This window comes from Danio aesculapii, chromosome 1 (genome assembly GCF_903798145.1).
Source record: "Danio aesculapii chromosome 1, fDanAes4.1, whole genome shotgun sequence".
Lineage (NCBI taxonomy): Eukaryota > Metazoa > Chordata > Actinopteri > Cypriniformes > Danionidae > Danio > Danio aesculapii.
Window position 1 is genome coordinate 16,654,819 of NC_079435.1, and position 19,676 is coordinate 16,674,494.

Genomic DNA, 19,676 nt, shown 5'->3' on the forward strand with positions numbered 1-19,676 from the left:
TAAATAAATAATATAAGTAAATAAATAAATAAATAAATAAAGTAAATAAATACAAATAAATAAATAAATGTAAAAGTAAATAAACCAAAAGTAAATGAGTAAATGTAAATAACTAAGTAAACAAATAAAGTAAATAAATTTAAATAAAGTAAACAAATAAAATAGTAAAGTAAAAGTAAATAAATAAATGAATAAGTAAACTTGAAAATTAAACAAGTCAATAAAAGTAAATAAATAATTAAATATTACAAAAAAAAACTCAAGTAAATAAATATACAAGCAAGAAAAATGCATTAAAATTATTAAAATAATTCAATAAAATTCTATAAATTTTTAAACAAAAAATAGTCAAGTCAGATTTTTAAAATTGATGCGTTGCGAAACGTACATCAAATGAAATCTAAGGATCATGCAACACTGAAGAGTAATTATGCTGGAAAAAAAGTAGCTTTCCCATATAACACCTATTAAATATATTACATATTAAAAAAAATGAAAGTGTAATCATTTAAATAGCAATAATTTTACAATCACATTTCAAAATCATTCAAATCATTTGACTACCTCAAAGCTTTTGAACAGTAGTATATATGATATTTAACCCATTTTCATTTTAACACTAGTGCACACTAACCTTATCATTCTTGAAAGTGAGATGTTGCAAATAAGCTGCGGCGTTGCTTTTAACAGGGTCCAGGCGGTAGTTAAGCATAGCAATGACTTCAGGCAGCTCGGGTTGCCTCCATGCTGTGGGTGCAGGGCCTTTACGAAGGGTGCTGTCCAACGATGCCATGCTGCCTCTCTCTCCCTGTGCCAGCGGAGCTCCTCCACCCCAATAATACATGTCACCCGCACCACTCATGTCACCATCCAGCGTGCCCTCATATGAGCTGCGCGAAACAAACAACAATGCAAACTGAATGAGTTTCATTCCCACCCTAAAATAGAAAGTGTTTAGTTGTAGGGTTGGGCCATGTCAACCAATTTGGCATCGTACGATGTCTAATGTGAAATATCGCGATGGACGATGGCATCGTCGTCTTAGGCGGTGAATGAATTATTTATGAATAATTAATTAATTCATAAGGAATTAATTATTTGTAGCCTACTGTTTCAACAACCTGACTGCATGGTCTTTGTTTCACCCATAAGTTACACACAAATGACCACCTGTCAATCCCTTTTTCCGCGGGATTCTGGCCTGAACAGGCAGAGTGATGTGTCGTTAAAATAGCGTCGACAAACTTGGTTGGTAAAAAAGGTGCACAACCAACCAACAGTATCTGAGGTTTTCAAGCACAAGTGTGAAAGCGAAAGATTGAAGCAGTGTACTGACGCTGTGACACGATACCTGTTAGATTCAAAAGACAGAAGAGTCAAGATGAATTAAATATCATGTTTATTAACTATAGTGAGACGTGATCCAGCGGCACATTCTTGTGCATGTCAGAGTTTGTGTGTGTGAGTGTTTGTGTGGTCACGTGATGTGCATTTTCAGCGGTGTAGTGTGGATGGAGAGATCTTTTTAGAAATGCTAGGTGAGACGCCAGTGTGGATCATTTTTGTTCCAAAATGCCATTTTAAAGCTAAGCCGAATTAGTGTTAACAGAGCAGTGTTTATTTTTCGCAAGGGGGAGGGCGGAGGATCGCGATGCCCGCCCAGCATCGTGATCTCTATCGGCCATGGCATCACTAATCGACCCAACCCTATTTAGTTGCCAACATTTCTAAATTTGTCTTAGACTGTTTTTAGGGTTTCTGCACATTTCACCAAGTAAAAATAAGACAATAAGACTATTATGAATGACATTTTAGCATTAGTGATTATTAAACCACACTGAACTGAGCTAAACTGAACTGAACTTAAACACTACAAACTGAACTACACTGTTCCTATTTACTATTTACTATGACCTTTTATGTGAAGCTGCTTTGACACAATCTACATTGTATAAGCGCTACACAAATAAAGGTGAATTGAATTTGAACTTGCCCAATCAAAAAATTCACAATTTAATACACCAATACATTATTTTTATTCATAATGTCAGATTTAGTTTTTCATTCATTTTCAAATATATTAATTTCACAAACCTTATAACCCTTACCAAGAATAGAACAAAACATAGCTGTCAAACTTCAGTCTACTACTACAACAACAAGAACAAAATAATAAAAATATATAGGTCAGGTCAGTATCCTCAACAGTAAATAAATTAAGAACTTACGCAAATGTTACTGTAAGTAATTAAACACTATTTTTAAAACAAACGTTTTATTGAGATGGATTGTTGGTGATTGTATGGGTGTTAATGGCCAGATTGGCTAGCTATACAAGAGCAAGGGAAAATTAAGACCTGTTATAAGAAGATTTAAGATCTACAACACAACATTTCAGTAGATTTAAGACTTTAAGGCCTAAAATTTAGCTTTTGAGATTTAAGACATTAAGACTTTAAGACTCCGTGGATATCCAGATTCTTCAAAGGCATTAATTGCAAGGATGAAAAAAGGCAAAAGGTAACCAAGTTTATTAAAGAATTTGAATTTTAAATTAGTCATTTGAAAATGTTACAATTTGATATGAATAATATTTTTATAATATAAAAACATAATTTAGCTTTATGATGTGAACTACTCAATGTTAAGAGAACAATTCCAGTTGAGACAAAAAAAAATAAAAATTTCATATTTTCAGTTTACATCAACTCATCTGCAAATCTTTCTGAACCTCTTAATAAAATTTTTAAAATTCTTTGAAACCAAAACCATACAAATGCAACTTTAATCTATTCATAATAAAGATCATTTGCCAGAAATAACATTTCAAATCATCAGATGTGTTTTACTGTAAGTGCCATCTACTGGTATTTCCCTATATAGCCACAGGTCAGATTTTCCCACCACAGGACGAGTGCTTACTAATTGCGATAACGATCTTTTATTTTTGCTAATTATTATATCAGTAATGGTTGCTAGCTTCATTTAGTCTAATCTTATGTCAGTATACAAATGTGTTTACTGTTTAAAACTTTAGTTTATGGAAAATATCCTTGATGGTAACAAACTGTGAAATGGCTAAAGACATTCTTCAGGGTTTCTGCTGGTTTCACAAAGTCAAATTTAGGACCTTGAAGAATTAAATTCCAAACTTGTCAAACATTTTTTATTTTATTTTATTTTTTTATGTACTTGCCCTATTAAAAATTAATTCTTATTAGTTATTTCTAAGCCACATTTTTTAAATAATGTGTCAAAACAAGCACACCCTAGTTATATCCATATATTGTTTGCAACAAGTATTAAACATGATTAACAACATAAAAAAAAACTATTTAAAAACTAAATCTATGCACAACAGACTGTTCATAAATGTTACTCAGACGTATTTGTTGGTGATTGGATGCGTGTTGGATTGATTGGGTAGCTTTACATAAACTTTAAATTAAAATTAAGACCTGTTTAAAATGATTTTAGACCTACAAGACAATATTTCAGTAAAATTAAAACTTAACGTCTTAAAACATCTTAAATTTAAAAAGCCTTAAAGAACCTGCGGACACCCTGTTCTTTAAAATAAGTCCAGTCGATCAAGCGTGGTAAGAGAGTGAATAAAACTCAAGATTTCTATCAAAAATAAAAGCATAAATGAAGACTCTTACCCTGTCCGGCGTGGAGGTGGGCCATGGTGTGCATGTGCCAACCGGGGCATTGTGCTGTAATGCATGGCTGGCCCCATGCCATAATCAGGCTCGTCGTATCCCAGGCTCCTCTGATCATCCTCCAGGCCGTAGGGCTCCGGGACAAAGCGCTGCAGGCCAGAGATCTCCACTGCACTGCCCATACGCCCTACCTGCGGCTGGGCTGAATACGGGTCCAACTGTGGGCGGCTGTGTGTGCGGTAGGCAGAGTCCAGCGTGCGGTAGCCATCCACAGGTCTAAACACACACAAATAGGACCACCACATGAACAAAATATAACAGTACAAGACATCATACTGTTATCGCATCTAGGCTGCATCCGAAATCGCAACTACTCAGTAGGTCCTGCGTTTGAATTTACCACTTGACCTTTAGATACGCATGTTCTATATAGTATGAATGAGAGCAGTATGAATGAATCACCAATGTAATACACCATTTTGTCATGATTACGTGACCCACCCGCATCAGTTGTGCTGATTCACTCCCATTGATGAATTCTCTCACGGTGCATCATGGGACAGCATTGCGTCCATCAGATGTGCACTTCAGAATCTCGCCAGAAGTAGTAGGTCACTCGGGTAATTCTCGCATACTGTTTTTCGAATTCTATAAATTCGGACATACTACTCTGTTTGCATTCCGTTTTTAGCATACTATATAGTATGGAAATATGCGATTTCGGACACAACCCTAGTATTAGGTAGTAACACTAACTATTGTTACTGCTAAATAATGTTCCCTCAATAAAAATAACATATTTGATCTAGTGTATGCTTTAAATGGGAACTGAAGTCCTGTTTGTCCCACACAGACTGTTTATTCAATCATAAAAGCACAAGTTTAGACTTAATTGTGCATATAAACATCAAATCAATTATGAGACCAGCTCTAAAGACCAAGAAACACTGTGCCATAATCCAGTTAGAAGGCTATATTATGGTTTTACTGTAGTACCGTATTAAATGTATTCAAGTAGTAATGGAATATAATTATTATATAATTAGTAAAATGTGACTGCTTATAAAACTACAGCTTTTTGTTATTCATACTTAATCTACTCAGGCCAGTACACGATTTAAAAATAAAAGTGACATTTTTATATGGTCTTGAGATGATATAGGAGTGACTTTATCAGCGATTAAGATCTTATTTTATGTTGTTATTTATACTGAATAAAATGCTAAACAATAATAAAATTACTTTACAGATGTTATTTTTACGAAATCAAAAACATCTTTCATTAGATCAAGATCAAAATCTTCAAATAATATATTTTTTCCCTTTTTCTGTGCTTTTCTGATGCGTTTTACTGTTGCACCCCACAAATCAACTGTTAGATTCAAACTAAACTTAGAAATATATTTCACTGTTAAGATATTTTAGGGAACAAGACCTCAGAAATTATCATTTGGTTGTCAGGAACTAGTGGTTTTTCCAAAAAATAAAAATAAAATAAAAAAAGTGACCAGTTAACAATTAACCATCTAGATTTTACAACTTGCACTTAGCAGCAAAAATCTGCCTTGAAAGTCTATGAAAGAAAAATGACATCCACTGAGGAAATTCATCAATATTGACTATTTTTTGGCCATAACACCTAATTATTTTTAACAACAAAGACATCATAATGCTGACTCTCAAAACTACACAATTCTTTATCCCTCCAAAAGGGCTGTAGTAGTCACGTTGCAGGATCTGCAATGTTGAGTTTGCATTATATCATTTGCATGCTTTTTTTTTTTAGGTCCATGAATGTATAATGAATTTAAAAGCATTCAGGCATAATAAATTGTATCATTTGTAACTTTAATAATGATTCATTTTATTGAATTGATTTTATTTTTATAATTCAATTACTGTACCTAAATACTGTCAATACTGACTCGGAAAATGATAAAATACTGTTCATTTGAATTGTATGTTTTTCTTTATCGTATTGATCTGTGCTCGTAGATTGTTTATTAGATTATATGCAGATTCCCCTACAGAATAATCCCAAACAATCTGGTGAAATTTTATTCATGTTTAAGAATAACAAAATACCGAAAGGTTATATTTTTCAACATCGTGTAGCCCTACTCCAAAGTGTCAACAACTACTACTATGAGGCTATATTTAGTTTAAGCAACACCACCAAGCCCTAGTTAATGTCTAATAAAATAGTAATACAGACCTGTAGCGGTCATCCATGCGGGTCCCTCGGCTGAGGCTGGTGTAGGCTTCAGATGGAGGGACGCTTCGGTAATCATCATACCCGCCTGGTGGTCCATAGTGGTAGTTACGTGGGACAGTAGAGGTGGGGTAATCCATTGGTCCAGGCGGAGGCCTGTACACACGGTCCATTGGGCTATTATAACTGGGCATCCCAGTGACTGAACCGGTGCCATCCAGGGAAAGTGTGTCAGAGACTGAGGGAATGACTGTTCGTGTGGTGGTTGTCTTTGTGACCTTCTTTACCTAAAAGAAAAAAAATAAATAAATCATCATAATTCCAACTCAAAATATACGAGATAAATTACTTAGCATGTCTCGATCAAACTTACTGTGGTCTCGGTGCGACGTGTGGTGCCATCGTCACCAGTTTCGACTGAAATAATAGGCAGCGCCTCATGAGGGTCCTCCTCAACTGTGACAGACTCAACAATATGACCAGGGTCCAACATCCTGTACTGTAGCACAAACAAAGAACAATAGTGAGCTTTAGCCAAGAACAGGAAGTGTGTTAAGTCCACACAAACACACCAGCTGGAGCATTTGCAGGTGTACAGCACAGAAACATTAAGTGGTCAAACAAATGCACAGTAGCATCTTTAACGTATTTAGACAACTAGGGTTCAATGATATGGAAAACCCTAAAGCATGTTCATCTATTGTTATGGCCTGAAAAGGTAAAAATGGGAATTTAAGCACTGTATTAAACATTAAAAATAAATTTAAGCAATGTATTAAACACTGCTGCTGTGCAGATTTGAAAAGTACAGCAATATTTGGCATTTTGGATGGACATTCCCCTGCATGGGGAATATTTTTTTTCAAAGTGTTAAAAACTATTACCAGAATTTATTTTACTAGTAGCTGCTTCATACTTACTCAGTGCTTCCCACACATAGACTTTACTTGGGCGGGCCGCTAAGGTATATTAACGGCCAACCAAATATTTTTGGTGACATTTATTTATCATTATTATCATCATCCTTTTACATTTTTTTGTATCTGCCCAATAGCCAAACATCCGTGATCGATTAAATGGTGGAAAATGTCTCCTCTTGCCCAACACGTTTCCTACTGCTCGTTGTGCTCTGCAGATACCCACAGGACAGAGACTTTTTTGGTTCTTAAAAATGTGCCCATCCAGGGTTTCTAAAATCTTTTTTGGTTTCGCTTTCTAAGCCGTCATCATTTTTATTTTAAGCTTGATTTATTTTTACTTTGCTTCACATCTGACAGCACGTGCACAGCGCAAGAACAGAATTAATTTTGTGATCTTAACGACTCAGATAAACTTTTCTATTTACTCAGAGAGGACGAAATAACATCTAAACTGGCAGCAAAATTAACTCATTTGCCTAATTATTTAAAAATAAAAAAATCTCTTTAATTAATTTTTATTTTTTATTTATTAAATGATGCTGATATATGAAATTTTATACATTTCAAACATGCTTTGGCAATACTGCATAAAATGTCAGCAGCAGATTTTACCTGTTCAGGAGCACATGGCTCGGGAATAAAATAAAAGTAAAACAAATAGTGGATTTCTTTTTTTATTTCAACAGTTTATTAAAAAACACTATCAATCCATTGAAAATAAAGAGTGCATTATAAATAAAAACATTGCTTATTAAAAATAAATTAATTAATATTTGCTTTCTGCTGCATGTAGATAACCATGTGCCGTAGGTAAAAGGCATGTTTCAATTTGGCATACACCGCAAGTATACTTCAAACCTGTGTGAAGCACTGCTTACTATAAGTAATGACAAAAAAAGGAAAACCGTTTAAAAATATTTTAAAGATTTTTTTAAAAGACCATTTTCATTCAGAAACTGTTTCACTGAAAGAAACTGAACTCACCAATAAATGTCAATCTACAGAGTATTTGAACAGCTATAGATTATTAGTTTTTTCTTTGATGCAACCTAATTTAAATAAAATAGTTGCAGCGATTAAAAAATGTTATTTACTCTATTATTTTTTTTTAGTCTGTCACTATTACTGTTATTAAGTCTACAACTATTAATCTAGTAGCACAATGAAATAGAATCATATTAATGGCTGTTATTAAGCTTCAGCATTTGTATTTACAATTGATGTATTTAGGCCATGAATTTTCAAACAGCTGAAGAAATCACTTACATTTCAATAAAGTTAATGAGGTGATATAAGAGCGAATTTATCTATAATTATTATGATCTAAATACAAAATTAACATATAATTTAATTCAAAATAAAATCCGAATACTTTATCAGATGCTTTTCCTAAAGATAAAGTTGGTTTATAAAATGGCAATACACAATAAATGCAGCATAGAAACGTGCATTACTAATAATTCTGCCTGCACAATGGCACACAATACTAACCTGGGTCCCGTTTATGTATCCCTCACTCAATTTGAGCCGTTCTAACTCCGCATCACCAGTAATCCGGCCGTTCTGCAGAAAACAGACACAAAGAAAAACAATTGTAGACAAAAACATGCCCAGTGCAGAAAATCAGAAAGGCGACAAGAGGTCCGTCATCATGGCAACGAACGATGCTAAATATTCAGAGAAACCACAAGTTACAACAAGGCCTCAAGTAAATGCATGAAAAAAAGCACAATCTCACAAACATGCACGCGTATGAGGGTAAACAACAGCAAGAACACAAACAAACAACTTCAGTTAATGAGACCATTGCTCAAGAGTAGCAGAAGTTGACAGTGCTGTGGAAATGAATGATAAATGGTTGAATGAACGCCAGGAATGCAAGAAGGGGGTTGACCACTATCGGATATTATTACTCATGCTTTTACACAACAATGGCATGCAGCACTATTCACACTTAAAAAGTACAAATGCACTACGTGCACAAAGATAAATCAGGGGGAGTGGGCTGCCGTACTTCTGCTGCTCCACAGAGGGTGTTTGTGAAAGTAAGATGGTAATCTCCGCTGACAGGCAGGCTTGTGGGAACCTGTCAGCAGGTAGGAACGGAGCCTGCTCAGCATGTTAATATCTACACAACTATGTCAACACTGCAAACGCCGCTAACTGGCTTCTTATCTTCACATGCATGTCTGTTGTGTGTGAAAGTATGCTGGAGAATGTATGGGAGATTTCTTTTTTTTAAAGGTGTATTCCTCCTAGATAAAAAAATCCTATTATTTAATGACATCTTCTAAAGTCATGTGGTAGATTTGTTTGATGATAAACAGATTGTAAATGCAATGCTTCAGGCGCAGCTCTCAATTATCATTTGCATTAAGTGTGCTGTATTCAAATGAGGTGTAACAAGATGCGCTGCACCACGTTTGACGCCAGGGATGTCCAATCATTACATCTGTGTGTCGTGCTCCATGTCTGAACTGTACAAAACTGCAAATGACACTTGCACACTTTGACTGAAATTAAGGCTTGGCTGATTTTATGCTGATTTATTTAGGTTTATGTATTTGATTAAGTGTTTGAGTGAAGCCATAAGGGAGGGGAGGTATGGGTGTACATGAAAATGTAACCTATCAAATTAGTGTACATAGAATTAAAAATACATTCAACAAAAAATTAAAATACTGATACGTAACAAAATAACTACTGATACTTTCAGCTTAACAGAAATCAAAATGAACTCAAAAGTACATTAAAATCACTAATTAGGCAACAAATGTAATTTAAAATGTTGGAAAACAAATGAAACTCGTTTGAACACTAATAGTAAATAAGTACTAAAATTAATACACCTTTTTTTTTTAGACAAAAAAAAAGGTGTAGCTGAAATAATTGATATGCAGTTAAGTTAACAAGTTTACATAAAATTTCAGACAGTTGCATACATTTTTTTAAATGTATTAAATACTAGACAAGTATGAAATAATAATTTACATAAAATTTAAATAGTGACCATTACTACTGACAAGTTAAGGTTATTTGGAAAAAATAAATTAATAATAATAAAAAATAAAAATAATAAACAAAAAATAAATTAATTAAATGATAAATTAATAATAATAATAATAATAATAACAATAATAATAATAATAATAATAATAATAATAATAATATTTTAAATAAATAATAGACAAAATTATATTAATAAAATGATAAAAAAAACTAATTAAAATATATAATAATAATAATAATAATATTATAAATAGAAAAAAATAATAAAATAAATAATAACAAATTAAATAATAATAAAAAATATATAAATAGAAAAAACAATGAATAAACAAATAAAAAATTTATAACTAACAACAACAACAACAACAATAATAATAGAAAATAAATAAATAATAATAATAATAATAATAGAAAATAAATAATAATAAATAAATAACAAAACAAAAAATAAATTAATTAAATGATAAATAAAATTAACAACAACAACAACAACAACAACAATAGAAAAAAACAAAAACAAACAAAAAAAATCATAATAATAAAAAGGATACTATAAATGCATGCATATTTAAATACATCTAAATTATTAAGCTACAAAACTTTATTTAAAACATTGCAATCTAATTGAAATACGCTAAAATACTTAGTACTAAAATGACAATTGAAAAAAATACAATTATTACCATCACTTTGTGAAAAATGAAGATATCAAAGCAGCTTTAGAAGGTTTTATTTTATTTTATTGAGGTTGTGTTTTATGACTATTTATTATTTTAATGTTATTTTCTTCTTAAACCTGTCTGAGTTAAGTTTTGGGTAATGGGGTTGGATTTATTAAACTACATAAAGACTACAACAAATGACTCCAATAGTACATAAACCGCATTTTTCTCTTCAATTATTTATTCTTCCAATTATGCAAGATTGTGTTAATCTTATCTATCTGAAAGAGAGACAAAGGCTGAATATGCAACTATCTAGCCAAGAATAAAACCATACTCTCACAGTCGACGCCCTTGAAAGAAGGGGCGTGTCTAAGTGGCTCACGCAACCAATCAGAGTTCTGCTCTAGTCTAAACATTAAAGTAAACTGAGAAAGCTGAAATTAAGACGATACTTCATGCGCTCCCGTTGAGCAACTTCCACCGAAAGACACTCAAATCCTCACACAAGTGAGACTCGTCTGACTAAACCGGTTTGTTATCTCTCTCTCTCCCTCTCCCAGACATGAGCGGAAGGGGGTTTTGAGTGTTGAGAAAGTTTCAGTGATAAGTGAGACATTCACTATGAGGACAGAGCAAACAAATGAAAAATAAAAAAACTAACAAATTCCTCTTCACTGAAGAACATGGGTCAAACAGACAGGTTAATTACACGTATAATGCACAGACATGCATTTTGTGAAAACTAACATGGGTTACCATTGGGGGAAAAAAAAAAAAAAAAAAAAAAACCAAACAAAACGTAGTATTAGTCTACCCAAAAATTAAAACTGTGATAACTAAAAATCACCCTGGTGTCATTCCGAACTCTTGAAATCTTGGTTCATATGAAATTATTTTAGAGTAAATCTGAGAGCTCCCTCATCCTCCATAGACAGCAAGGTTGCCGACAGGTTTAGGGTCCAGAAAGGTACAAAAAAAAAAAAAAAAAAAAAAAGAATATATATGCTAATATATGCCTCCAAATCTAAAGAGTTATCAGTTTTTTTGGTATTTTTCTAGACTTTGAATGCATTGGGCATTGCCATCTATGGAAGATGAGAGAGCTCTCCGATTTGATCTTTAATAAGAACACAAATGAAGATAGGATAAATGAAGGTCTCAGGGCTTTGAAATGACATGAGGTCGAGTAATTAATAACACAATTTTCATTTATGGGTGAACCAACCTTTTAAATAACTAAGCAGAAACATGCAAAGAAATGTGGCTTTAACAAAAACAAAGGTTGCAGTATGGTTTAAGCTTTTTTTTGTGATGCCACAGGCCATCAACATGTGATGACAAAGGATGAACGGGTGAATGATGACGAGAGGGAAAGGATGCAAACGGTGGGTTTTGGTGACAATGGTGAAGGGATGGGTTAATCTCATGCTCCTCGAGGTGCCAACTAGGACGAAGTGGTGCAGAGTGATGCGGCATGGGTGATGGTGCGGGGAGCCCATGCTGCGTGATTGGCTGGGAGGGCGTTACCTGCAGGGTGGGGAGGGGGCGGGGTAGGGTACCGGACGGCCCCACGCTCCTCCTCTCCTCCTCCAGAGCTCGAGTCAGACGCTCAAACTGCATCTCTTGCTCTCGCACGGAGGCCAGGAGAGATGCGGCATTCTCACACTGCTCCATACACACTGAGAGAAAAAGGACAGGGGTTACACACTCGCACAAATCAGGAGATTCAGGAGATCCGCACCCGCCCTGAAAAACACCAAAGCATTCCAGCATGCTTATAGAAAAAAAAAACATGTATATAAAATCAGAAACAAACAGACCAGCGGACAAATGTTTGGAATAATTAGGACCATTTCTGATTTTGAAAGTCTCTTCTGCTCACAAAACGCATGCGTTTTATTTTAAAGTGAAATATTATAACAATTTAAAACACATTTAGAATTTTTATATTTTATATCCAACATATTCCTGTTATTAAAGATGGTTTTTAGCATCATTAAATTAGTATTAGTATCACATGAGGACTCATTATTAGAAGCTGATATGGTGGTTAATTATTATTAAATATTCATATAACTGGAGTTCCAGTTACGCATCCAAGACGATGACAGCCTAATTCGAGCTACCCGAAGGTTTACGAAAAACCTAAAAATTTGATTTAGTGAAAGCAACGATGGAGACAGGGGTCACTATGTGGAGTAAGACACTGACGAATGCGGTAGAACATGATCCTGAAACAACTCAAGATAACAGAAGCTACTCTCTGAAATCATCACCTCATGGCGAAGATGGCCCTGAAGTCAGTCTGCAGTGTATTCTTAAATATTCTTTTAATTAGCATTTGTGGTTACATACAGTTTGTGGTAACATTTTTAATAGTACATAAATATAAATTAAAACATCCTGAATACTGAAGTAACAATCATTAAAACTGAGATTTTAATATCTACAGGGTTTCTGCATGTTTCACAATGTTAAATTTAAGACTTTAAAATTACATTGATAATGGTCTTAAATATGTCTCAAGTAAAATTCACACCGGGACGCTTTTTGCTCGCGTTTTCAGTCAACGTTGAATGCCTTGTGACTAAATAAAGGGTGCCAATGTGATAGTGCACACCAACACGCAAAACGTCAGGTGTAAAAGCGTCATTTTTTTAAAAAAGAAACGCCTCATGCTCGTTGTTTTTTTTTTTTTTTGACGTGCAGTGTCAAAACCTTCTCCACCAATCAGATTGGCAGTTTTGTTCACATGCATGGAGCTGCTGAAGTTACAGTAAACAGCACTTGGAGGCGCTCAAGCGCAAAACTGTCAATGCATGTTGAAGATGCCCAGAGGCGATATGAATGTGGAGCTGCTTATTGCATTGATGAACAATTTCTTCATCGCTAGAGCTGAACCATCCATGCTTGTTTGAAACGCCAGTAACTTTAACAACAAGCCTGTCAACTTTGTCTTCTTCTGTGATTCAAGCGGGAGTCAGAAGCTTAAAGTTGTGTAGCGTTATCTATCGTCAGAGTGATTTTGCATACTCTTCTGCTCGACGTCATTGAGGGAAAAAAAAAAATAATAATAATAATAATTTAAAAGAAAATCGCTAGGGTTTGAATCTGGAAAAATGTCTCAAAATGCTGACAATAAATGCAAAAGAAAAGCATCCTGGTGTGTACGAGCCTTAAGACTTATGCAGAGCTAAATGCTAAGGATTTTTTTTAAATATCCCAAATTTTACTTGCTCTATCAAAAATGAATAAAAATGTAATACATTTAATAATAAAATAATTGTTTCAATATTTTTTTATTAATTTTCAAATATATATTCATTCACAAACCCTAAACCCTTACCAAGAATAAAACAAAACATGGCTGTCAATTACTTCAGTCTAGAATAATAGTTATTTAATAATAAAACACATAGGTCTGTATAGTCAGCAGTAAATAAATGGAGAACTTAAGCAAATGTTACTGTAAGGACAGTAATTAAATGCTATTTTAATTAATAAATTAATTTATTTTATTATTATTATTTTTTTTTTTTTAAGTCAAACGTTTTATTGAGATTGGGATTGTATGGGTGTTAACGGCCAGATAGGGTAGCTATAGATGAGCAAGAGAAAATTAAGACCTGTTAAAAAAAAGATTTAAGATCTACAACGCAACATTTCAGTAGATTTCAAACTTTAAGGTCTAAAAACGTAACTTTTGAGATTTAAGACAATAAGACCCTGCAGATACCCTGTATCTAATATTAGTTTTTTAAAATGCATATTTTAAGTTGCCATATCACTTTTCATCCATAATATTAATATTTCTTACTGTATTTTTAAATGAAACAAAAAAAAAAAAAAAAAACCTGGCTTGGTGCACATAACAGATTTCTTTCTGAAAAAAATACATATAATTATTCCTAACATTTAACCACTGGCGTACCCACCATAAAAAAAAAAATAAAATAAAAAAGTGCACCATGTGATTTATGCGGCAAGCTAAATCAAGAAGCAGCAACAGGGAGAGACAGAAGAGAAATGTGCGAGAATGAGACAGACAGAAAATAAAAATCTGTGAAAGAGCGAGAGCAAGACTGGTGCTAACAAAGCAGTTCAGATGCAGGCGTGATCACGCCGCCGTCGCTGAGTGACAACACCAAGGAAACCAAACCGGTTTCAAGCCCGCAGATACAGGAGTGATTCAGACGCAGTGTCAGAAGAGATCGTGTAAAGGCAAGCACAACAAGTGCAGACACAACAAGGAATGAGCCAAGGTCTTTTCACATCCAAAGCGGCTCCACAGATCCATACAACTGCAAAGAGTCCTTTCTGTTCTGCTGTGCCAGCCTTTCAGGAGGACACTTCGCTGTCTGACAACTGAATACACACTTTTGTTTTTTCTTAAACGAAGAAAAAAAACAAGACAGCTCTTACTAAACAGTGCATGTGCGCGCGTGTATGTATTATTCTAGTTGGGTGTCTGAATAAAGGGCGACACGGTGGCTCAGTGGTTAGCACTGTCACCTCACAGCATGCATTAGCATTTCTGTGTGGAGTTTACAGGTTCTCCCTGTGTTGGCGTGGCTTTCCTCCAGGTGTTCCGGTTTCCCCCACAGTCCAAAGACTTGCAGTATAAGTGAATTGAACAAACTAAAATGGCCGTAGTGTATGAGTGTGTGTGTGTGCACACACATGTGAGAGTGTATGGGTGTTTCCCAGTACTGGGTTGCAGCTGGAAGGGCATTCGATGTGTAAAACTTATGCTGGATAAGTTGGTGGTTCATTCCGCTGTGGCAATCCCAAATGAAAAAGGGAGTAAGCCGAAGGAAAAAGAATGAATGAATCTGAATACTGTACAACTCTTCAGAAAACCAGAAAAGCATTGTTTATTTCATTTGTGCCTTTCATTGTATCTGCTCTATTCTATTTAGCTAGTCATTTGTTTATTACATGTTATGCAGATGCACTGCCCTACAGAATTTTCCTAAATTACCAAAATTATTAAAATTTATTCCAAATAGAGCTATTCAAGTCATCTGGTGAAATTATATTTATAAATCTCAAAATGTATTGCAGAAAAACTGAAAGAATGGCAATACTATCTATTTTCCAATATTGCAGTAAATGCACACACACGCACGCACGGACGTAAAAATTCTTTTACTTTACACTAGTGTTATCAAAAGTATCGACTTCGGTACAAATCTGTATTGAAATTTTAAAGTTCATGGCTGCGTCAGAAATCTTATACGGTTTTGAACGTACTATGTAGTATAGGAGCAGAATAATAGGTCCAAATTCATAGTATTCGAAACACTATGCGAGAAATACCCATATATAGTAGTACTTTCGGTAAGAATCTGAAGTGCGCATCAGATTGGACGCTACGTTATCCCATGACATGCCACGAGAGAATTTATGAATGGGAGTGAAGTGAGGCAACTGATGTGGGTAGGTCACGAGATCTTGACAAATGGTTGATGTAGTACATCTGAATTCCATTCATACTACTCACGTTCATACGAAACACACTTTTTAACAGTCGTGTAGTAAAAACAAATTCAAATGTAGTGCCTACTGGAGTAGTATGCGATTTTAAACGGAGCCCATTTCCTCCTAACATTTGAACACCATTGATCACGTTTTTAAACACTGAATGACCACTGTGTACGTATTCAACAGAAACGACTGTTTGGTTGCAAAGGTCATCAGTTCACCGCTGTGCAAACACAGATACAGGGACATAAAACATTTCAAAGCCACGTAGATCAGTCGATTCATCAATGAATCGTTCATATGTCAGCTCAAAGAAATATCAGCACATCGACGTCACTTTGAAACACTATTGTCTATGTATCTGTGTTTGCACTTGGTGAACAGTGTTGAAGAATGGTGATCCGATGACCTTTACAGCCAATCACAGTCATTTCTGTTGAGCATGTGAACATATTGGCAAATCAGCCGCATTTAGGAACATGCTTTGCGGGAAATTGACGTTTTTATAATTTCAGTGCCGATTGGTACCGAAATTCGATACTTCTGACTAGGGCTGTGAAGGTGACAATTTTTTACTACCGCGGTGGTAAGTCACCAACAACCACCAGAGTTGCAGTGGTGGTGTAATCATATTAATATAATCCGTGACAGAAGTTCACTCAAAAGTAAAAGTTTTTTCTGTCATAAATTACTAACACTCCTGTAATTCCTACTACTTTCAGAACACAAATTTAAATATTTCACAATATGAACACACAAATGAAATTATGAAAATTGTGAAATTAAAGCAATAGTGCAGAGATCTGGTCACGCCTGTAGCCTTTAAAACGCGCATGTGGCGGTGGAGACGCACTAAACTCACATGGGAAAGAACTGGACATTCATTTCATGTTTTGGTTAACTAATTATTTAAATACAACTCTTAATCTCTAAAAAGGAAAAAATAAATAAATGAAATTTGTCGTTAAATTAATTTTATCAGAGACGCAACTGCCTGTCATTTTCACATTCGTTTTTCAGTTAGGCATTCTGTCTAGTATTAGAGTAACCTAATAAAAATGTTTTCTTGGACACTGCACTATAATTAATATTATAATTTATTATATTCATTATTATTAATATTATTAAAACTAAGCTATACTATTGAGAAAACGCAAAACCCTTTTTAACGTTTGCTTTCATTTTGACATCGCTAACAGTTGTAATAAGAAACATCCCATTATGCAGCAGCACTCATGTTGGGACACTTAAAAACGCCTTTTGAGTTTAAAGATGATCAGCCTGTGAAGTCAAGTTTACAGTGTAATAAATGAAATGGGTATAGTGCATGAGTAAAGGGGATTTGCGCATCAACCTCTCAAATGCACTGCAGGTAGGCTGAATGACAATCGTTAAAAATATGCAATACAAAACTTTAAACATTTGTTTTTTTTAAATAAAACGGAAATAAATAAGGAGAGTAAAATATAATTTAAACCACTGGTCTGGCGCTGAAGCCATGATACTTCAGAGTTAAATGGTATTGTTGCATAACCTTCATTGATGAAATCAGCACCTAATAGCGAAACTGCATACTATTGTTACTATAAAAAAGTATATTTCTGCCTTAAATCAGTAACGTAAAGTAATAAATAAGTGAATAAATAGCCTAAATGAAATTAACAAGGGTGACCAAAATCACCAAGTCACCAAGAGCCCCCTATAAGGCATTAAGATGCCCCCTCAGTTACGCCAGGCCTGCTATAGCCATACTTGTTTGTAGCGAGAAGAGAAAAAAAAAATAATAATAAATAAAAAATAATTTAAAAAAAACAGATGAAACCCTGGCGGGGGAGACGGCGATAACATGGATTATCTGTTCTTCAGAAAAGATCATAGACACGACATTGTGAAGAAGTTTATCATACAAGGCAGTTCGTGTTTGATCATTAATATTAACTAATTTTAATTGCATATTAAGAACTCTTCTCTCTCTAGACTTTGTGTAGGGCTTGTTCTTGTCGCTTCAATATAGGTTTATTGCATGTACGAATCAGATTATGAAGAATGATTAAGAGCGTGCATTTTCTTTACTGCATCCTTTTAGCAAGTTATTTTATTTATCCATTTAGTTTAAGCGGTGAGAACATTCACTGGCAAAAATGTTCCTCCCGTACCACCAACAAATTACGGGTCTTAAAGTAGCCTACCTAAGTAAATTTACCTTAATTTTTACAAAAGGAATCTCCTAAATATTAATTAATAAAACATCCATATGATCGCGTTTATTTTTGAACTTTCTTTAATAAAAAACAATACAGCTTATAAATATTGTAGTTAAATATTAAATAACTTTCACTGTTTGAAACAGTATAATAATTAAACGTTACATTTTAAAGAACTTCATAAATAGTCTAAATGGCACTTTACTAATCTGTAATAATATAAATAGTAATAATTATAAGTACAAAAATATTAGTCTACTAACAATAGAAGTCAGATGTTTAAAAAAAAACAGTGTAAGCTCTGTTTTCTATTAATATTTTAAATTCTTTGCCAGAAAAACTAATATGTTGACTTTGTCCGGTTTAAGTGAAGACCTAATTGGGGTTATAATGTTTCCAGCAGCACTGAATACACGTTCAGACGGTGTGCTTGTAGCGCAAATGCACTGATATTTTTTCACAACCGTGCAAGAGAGGATTTCTTGGTTCATTGTTCCGCCGCCTGCATTTCTCGGAATGCAGGCGGATTATACGTGGCTTTTTTTCCCCTCGCCGGCATCGATCGCCACTAGCTTGCATGTTTCGCGACCCGTGGAGCTGCGCATTGATGGATTTGCTCTTCAGTGTCTGGACTCTCAGCAGCGAATATTAAACCACACTTTAACACTTTTTTTTTTGTTTGTTTTTTTTAAACAAACCCTACAAAAAGAATCTAAAATGTTCCCAGATGTAAGATTTGGTTTTCCAACAAGTTTCATGGTTGAACTTGCTGAATCGCGCCTAATGTTATATTCTAACAGAAATGTAATACTTTGTAACATAACAGTATATTGTGTTTTAGAGTGCGTGACGTCACATACTACCGCCGGTGGCAATGGACAACAGAGGTGGCAACTGACCACCGCGGCTACGCGGTTGTCACTGTGACCGCCACAGCCCTACTTCTGACAACGCATTTCCACAAAATGCGTACACAATCTACATAATTCTGTACGGAAATTTTTTTTTTTGAATTTCGAAACTTATTTCTAAGAGAGAGAGAGAGAGAGAGAGAGAGAGAGAGAGAGAGAGAGAGAGAGAGAGAGAGAGAGAGAGAGAGAGAGAGAGAGAGAGAGGGAGAGAGGGAGAGAGGGAGAGAGGGAGAGAGGGAGAGAGGAGAGGAGGAGAGAGGGAGAGAGAGAGAGAGAGAGAACAGAGAGAGAGAGACCAGAGAGAGAGACAGAGAGAGAGACAGAGAGAGGAGAGAAGAGATTTAATTTAATTGCCATTTCAGCTTCTATGGCTATGTCATGGCAAAAAAAAAAAAAATAGATCAAGTTTACCACGTTTTTTAAATACCAATTTTCTAGAATTCTAAAAATATTCTAACAATTAAAAGTAATCAACAGCAATAAATAATATACAAGGTAAAATACCTAATAATAAAGATAATATATAAGATAAAAGTCTAAAACAGTTTAAGGTTCCCTTTTGATTAAATAATTTTTAAATGTTTTTTTTTTAAGGTCTCTCCAGATAAA

The 19,676-nt window shown here is 34.4% G+C and overlaps 1 protein-coding gene across 3 annotated transcripts in view; it reads right to left on the minus strand.

Annotated features, from left to right (window-relative positions):
* Positions 1-12,156, minus strand: part of ctnnd1 (catenin (cadherin-associated protein), delta 1) — a 31,159-nt gene extending 19,003 nt beyond the window's left edge. For all 3 annotated transcript variants that reach the window (XM_056456742.1, XM_056456743.1, XM_056456741.1), the window contains exons 1-6: positions 11,996-12,156; positions 8,286-8,357; positions 6,248-6,373; positions 5,878-6,161; positions 3,663-3,938; positions 635-890 (exon numbers count right to left, since the gene is read on the minus strand). In XM_056456742.1, coding sequence (XP_056312717.1) covers positions 635-890; positions 3,663-3,938; positions 5,878-6,161; positions 6,248-6,373; positions 8,286-8,357; positions 11,996-12,142 — 1,161 coding nt within the window. In that variant the 5' untranslated portion in view covers positions 12,143-12,156. The remainder of the gene's footprint in view (positions 1-634; positions 891-3,662; positions 3,939-5,877; positions 6,162-6,247; positions 6,374-8,285; positions 8,358-11,995) is intronic.
* Between the last annotated feature and the right edge of the window lie 7,520 nt (positions 12,157-19,676).